The sequence below is a fragment of the Anas acuta genome, chromosome 14 (genome assembly GCF_963932015.1).
Source record: "Anas acuta chromosome 14, bAnaAcu1.1, whole genome shotgun sequence".
Lineage (NCBI taxonomy): Eukaryota > Metazoa > Chordata > Aves > Anseriformes > Anatidae > Anas > Anas acuta.
Genome location: NC_088992.1, coordinates 11,143,263 through 11,149,531, shown reverse-complemented (window position 1 = coordinate 11,149,531; position 6,269 = coordinate 11,143,263). Strand labels below are relative to the sequence as shown.

Sequence of the window (6,269 nt, the reverse complement as noted above, 5' to 3'; positions counted from 1 at the left end):
AGGCATTACAATTTATCTGAAATCACTGTTTCTAGTGTATTGAAGCTTTATGCTCTCAGCACATTCCTCACACCACCGTGTACGCACTTGTATTAAAGAGCTGCAGTGAATTGCTGTAGATACAGTTTGTGGCTAGCTGTGGAGATGCAGTGTAGGTCTAGGTTAAGAACCGAAGAATATTTGGATATGAGATTGTTCTACTGTGGAAATCTGACTGCTGGAGTAAGATTGAGGAGAGAGATGAGTTTTTTTTGTTAATTGTGCTGGAAAAATGAGAGGGCCTGGAGAAAGGCAGCGTTCCTTCTTATCTGTAAGGACAGACGTGGGATGCAGGATGCTGGAGGTAATTCCTCATGTTTGTCCAGGGGCTCTCCGCTCCTTGCAGACGAACCAGGAGCACCTGATAAGCGGCAGCTTTGTGCCATGGGCCTTGACGCCGCGGTGTCTTGCTCATGTGAGCTTGTTTTGGCCTCAGTGCCGCAGACGTCGGGTGATGGACCAGGTCTGCTCGTGCTTCCCCGGCCTGGCAGCAGCTGCAGTCCCTCTGCTCCCTTGGGATTGCAAAGGCTCCTTACAGAGAGCGCAGGAGGGGACATCTCCGTGGTGGGATCCTTAATGGACTTCAGGTCTGGTAGCTTACCTGTCCCCCAGGAGCATTCAATATTCATCACGTCGTTTTTATAACCCTTCCATGTTGATGCAGCTGCTTATTTTCAGCTGCAGACACCCTGAAAGGGGGGTTTAACTGTTGAAGGACATCTTGTTTCCCCTGGAGACGTTTAAACTACGTAGTCAAGGTTTTTGCGGTATCGAGCCGTGGTGAGAGCTGTTTTCGTGGTTTGTCATTGCTCTCTTCCCCACGCTGTTGTCGCAGTGTCCCGTTTCAGCAAGGTCCCTGCTGCCAGGAATGGATTTAAGTGGGGTTTTAACTCTTGCAGGGAGAAACTATTCCCCATGTGCTCTGAAATTTGTTCCCTTTGTTTTCTTTGTACTTTAGGTAGTAATAAAAGCTTCTCTGTACCATCTCAGTGTTGTGTAGCTGGACAATTAATTTTTAGTCTCTGCTAAGTAATAAGTGTGAAATAATGTTTGGAAAGTACAATTTTAATTTTCCTTTCTGTAGGACAGTAGAAACCAGTTTCATGTATTTGGTCTCCATCAGAACGTTAAAATGCTGATTGCAGTTTGCCTTTGGAGCTGGTCTGTTCCAGCTTTTTCACATGAACCACAACAGGAGAGCCCAAACGATGGACTTCTCCAGTCCCCAGGATATGTTTCGGGCAGACACTAGCGACAGAGCCTCGCCTGTACGTAGGAAAGAGGCATTCAAACACCCTGCTCCCAGGCACCTCTGGGCACCGTGCTCAGACAGGAATTGAACCAACCCCGTGCTCACAGAAATGAGGCAGCCAAACCGAGAGGAGGCTTTTAGCATGCTCTTAGCAGTGCTGTAATTTAGAGCGAGCAGGTAGTTTTAATCCGCCAACATTAGACCGAAGTGATTATCTTAACTGGCTATTGCATAAACATAGCGGTAGTTAAAATAAAACAAACACTCTCATGTTTATTGTGAATGAAGTAACTACTTATTAAAGCTTGACAGATTCCTGGATTATTCTTCAGGGATTCGTCTTTGACGATTCCAGCCTTTGTGCATCTTATTTGCCTTTCCACACTTCCTCTGAACTGAAACCATTTAAAAGCAGATAATGCAAAAAAATAATCCTTAGTCTCTTAAAACTCTGCATGTAATGAAGTATCCCATTTGCTGAGCAGAGAGCATTGCTGGCGGCACAGAGAGGAGGATCCTGATGCAGCGCTGTCTCCCTGCACCCTGGTGTGCAGATAATGGGCTTCTGCCTGCAGTGCTGCTGCTGCCTTAGAGAATTTCTGTGGGGTTTGCATCAGCCAGCCAGCGGCACGTGGTGCAGGAGGAGGGATGCGCTTCCCAGGAGCCTGGAGAGAAGTTGTGGGGTGCTCGGAGGTGCAGGTGGAACCAGCGAGTGTTGGGTTGCCCTTAATTTTTTCTGAGAGGTAAAAACAAATTGGAGCCCAGAGAGAGGAATGTGCTGTCCTGGAGAAGATGGGTGAAAAAAGGATCAGGATTGCCTGAAAGTGAACTTTCTTTTAATAAAACCTAGACAGAATAATCAAGATACGCTTGAGTAACTTTGTGCTGTTACCATTTTTTCAATTTCTCTTCCTCTTTCTACTCCACAGTTGCTCTTGGTCGGAACCAACCCTTGAAAAAAGAGAAACCGAAATGGAAAAGTGATTACCCCATGACAGACGGACAGCTGCGCAGTAAGAGGGACGAGTTTTGGGACACAGCACCAGCTTTCGAAGGCCGCAAAGAGATTTGGGATGCCCTCAAGGCTGCTGCACACGCTTTTGAGAGCAATGATCATGAACTGGCGCAAGCAATCATTGATGGCGCAAACATAACACTACCACATGGTAGGTGCATCTGAGATGGATGTGGCCGGTGAGAAGTGTAACAGGAGGTTAAGCAAATGAGGTTTTAACATGAAAATCAATTGAGGCAAGCAGTAGTTTCAAACACTGGTATTCCAGTTGCACGATGTCTTCTCTTTGGTGTTTCAAAGCAAAATTGTTCGTATGCAGAGAATATGAAAAACTTTCCCAAAAACTTGGTGCTGACAGTCTGCTTTAAGACTTTGTACAGGATGCAGTGTAAGCATTTACTATCTCGGTTGTTTTCCCTTTCACTCTGTCATTCTGAATTCAGTTTTTTTTTCAGGCTCTGTCCTTACTCTGTTCCTCAAAAATGAATCACTTCCCTTTATGCCAAACAGAAATACGGAAAATTAAAAAAAAAAAAATGTTTTAATGGATTTATAGGTTCGCTAATCTCAAGAGAAAACAGAAAGGGAGGGTAGGGTGGATAAAAGAGGCTGTTCTTGGTGTCTCTTCTACCAGAAGGGAGGTGAAGAGGTCTATGCCAAGTAATTAACTATTTCCAGAGATGCTGAACTGAGTGCAGTATAGAAGACACTATGTATATGCTGACTCAGGTCTCCTGGGAAGAGAAAAAGGATGATTTGGAAGATCTCACGCCTTCCTTTCTGCAGTAACTGCTCTTTGTGAGGTTGACTACTCGTGTTGCCTTTTTTTCTTTCATTGTTGTGTTTATGATCACGATTTCCGTAAGCAGTCGATTGATCACCTATTTCCTTTGGAAAGGGTGGATTTGGTGTCTTTTTTCCATACTGAAGTGTGGAACCTTCCTAGTCATTGTGGCTCAGGATATTCTTTTTCCCACTCCTGTTGAGCTGTCAGTAGGATGTCACTAACGTAGCCGAGAGGTGGAAAGTTTCAGTGCTGCAACATGACCTGTCTCTTCCATAATTCATGGGCGGCCTATTGTAGTCCTCCAGATCATTGTTTGCTTTCAAGGAGCTTTCTGTTTTGCTGGTTTGACTGATAACGAGGGAGTTTTTGTCAAGGGCAGTTATGCATATGGAAATGGTTTTGTCAATTATTTCCAGAACCTGCCAATGCCAGGGAAATCTCAGTGTTCCTCTTCTACAAACCTGCAACAGTTCTGTCGATATTCTAGTCCTAATCAATTGGAGAGAGAAAAGTAATTCCCCTGCTTATAAACCAGTGTGATTTTTCAAAAGACAGAGACAGGAGTCAGGTTGTCTAATGTGGAACTGGTAACGTTTTTGTGCCTCTGTTTGTCATACCGTGTTTCTTCCCTTGCAGTGGTTCATAAAATTGGCCAGAATATGGAAATCCTAAATTACCTACTAGGTTTCTTGATTTTATGCATCAATACACATTTTATGTATGAATTTTAAATAGCAAGTTATATTTACTGTCTCCAAGAAAAAAAAAAAGAATATTCTCCTTCTAAATTGGTACGTTACTGAATTGTTGTCCTTCCCAAACATCTACTCTGCTGAAAATATGAAGAAGCTGGGTATTTAGGCAAGTTGTGACCTAGTGGAAACTGCCTAGGTGGGAGGGGCAAAATGGATTGGTGAAAATACTGATAATTTTCAGTTACCCCTCAAATGGAAATAATTTTTCAGAATCTGAGTATTTGCAGACCTAAAATAGCCACTGTATTGTCTTGCTTAGGTGGTGAAATAAAAATAGTAGAGGTCAGGAAAACTCGATCTTACAAGTGAGTTAAGATGAACAAAATGCAGATTGCCTCCCACCATGGTTTCTTACAGCGGATGTGAGCTATCTCCAGATGGGATTTGAGCTTAGCCTGAAAAATAACCTCTTAATGTGTGAGTGCTCACCCTCTGCAGCGAGGGTCTCATTCTGCTTATGACCGTACACAAAAGACTGATGGAAGCATAATTCATTTAGTAAATGCCAATCTGAGTCACAGAGCACGCTCTGGCGGAGAGAGGGGTATTATTTGTATAATGCAGTCGTGGAATTTGACAAGACCCTGATAATGAACTATTTTGACTGCACTGGATTATGTATTCAATTTAAGTGTTGCACAAGTACACATACAAAGAACACTTGCAGGGAAATGTTAAATTTATAGCATCAAGTCATGCTAAGAAGCTGCTCGACATGTTAGGTCCCTGCTTCCTCTGGTTAAAATGGCACAACAACTTGTTGAGGAGGAGGAGGATTTTATTCAAAGTGGGAAGTTTAAGTAGTTCAGGTCTTTGGGTTCTGAGATGGAATCACTTGTGTGTCCGTGCACTTTCCTTAGCAGGAGGGAGGATGTGCTATGTATACCTCTAACACTACCACACTTTGAAAACAGTGTTTCTTAGCTTCTCGAATAGCATTTTACTAATCCCATTCAGAGTTTTAGACTTGAAGTCCCAGATTTGAAGTTTCTCACTGCAAGGAAAAATGTGAAACTGGGCAGATAGCTCTCATTTCTCCTCTCTGGGCAGTCTGAAGAATTTAGGATGAACGCCCTGCCCTAGAAATTAGCCCTTTCAATGACGCTGAGTGTAATACTTGAGGGGGAAGAAGTATGTGTGCTGTGAAACTTTGGCTCTTCAGCAGAGAATTTGCTCGGGGTACTGCCTACTACTGGCAGGCTGCGGTCTGCTCTGAGGCCCACATACAGAATATTCAGAATATTTCAGAAATAAGCCAGGAATCAAGCTTGTATCAGAGCTGCTGTTGCCTAGGCAGGCCTGGCCTTTGGTCAGATTCCAAACAGAGAGAATATTTTCAGTATTTATCCAGAATCTTGAGTGGAGTGCAGTGATTTTTGTACCCATAAGATTGAGTTACTCTCTCTTTCATCATCTTTCTGCTGGTGGCACTTGTCTTGTGCGTCAGCTGCTTGCATGGTTCTCAGTGTTGTGTGACCTTTCCACTACAGAGAAAGCCATTTCATTTAGAAACTCAAGTGTTTCTTAGTCATCAAGCATTGTTAGTGTCATGCGTGAATGGATTATGAATAAAACCCTTTCATCTGTGGGCTCGGTAGCGCCTGTTATCAGCAAGCTGAGCTTATCCCCAGGCAGGTAGAACAAACAAACTGTCCTTGTTCCAAGGGACACCAAAAAGCTCCACGCTTTTGTTTACAAAAACCTCAAATTGGGTGAAATTCAAAAAGAGGGGAAGCTAGCTGTTAAGGAATCTGACTGCTTGCATTTGCATTAAATACCAAATCCTGCGTGTACCCAACTAGTGCCACCACCTAGATTTACAGGTGTGCTTGCCAGCAGTGCAGAGCTCTGCCCCCCAGGGGTGGACTGCTCCTCGCACTGACACTGGAACATGGCAGGTACCACCTGTGTCACCCCTCACATCCAGCTTTTGTACTCTTTTTATTTTCTACAGCAGTTTACTTGTCCATGCAGCAAATACACATCCAGTTCAGGCTGTCTGTCCTTCACAGTTAGCATGGGAATCGACTGCTTGCAGAGCCTCCTGAAATAACACACACAAATGCCCACGCATGGTTTTGTCGTCTGGTCCACAAGCCATGGTAGAAACTGCTCTGGAGTGGTAATGTGCGTCCTTGGAGCTTAGGTTTGCTCCTTCAGGTAGGAGGAAAAAGGGGGATTTACTGATCAGGCTGTGCATGAAAACACTGCTCAAAGCAAGAAAGCGTTTAGTAAGATGAAGTGTAGAAATCATGTCAAGATTTTTTTTCTAAATAGCTTGACAGCGTAGTTCTGGTAATTCTGGCCATGAAAGCTGCTATTTGTGGTGGGATTTGATTTTATTTTTTTGACAGACAAGGATGGGACACCCTCCTTTGATTTCATAGCTCACCAAAGAGCCCCAGTTCCTAAGGGAAACTG

The 6,269-nt window shown here is 43.8% G+C and overlaps 1 protein-coding gene across 1 annotated transcript in view; it reads left to right on the top strand.

Moving 5' to 3' along the window:
• The window catches only part of UBTD2 (ubiquitin domain containing 2), a 59,230-nt gene that overhangs the window by 27,949 nt on the left and 25,012 nt on the right, over positions 1-6,269 (top strand). The window contains exon 2 of the mRNA XM_068697887.1: positions 2,221-2,457. Within this exon, the coding sequence (XP_068553988.1) occupies positions 2,221-2,457 (237 nt within the window). The remainder of the gene's footprint in view (positions 1-2,220; positions 2,458-6,269) is intronic.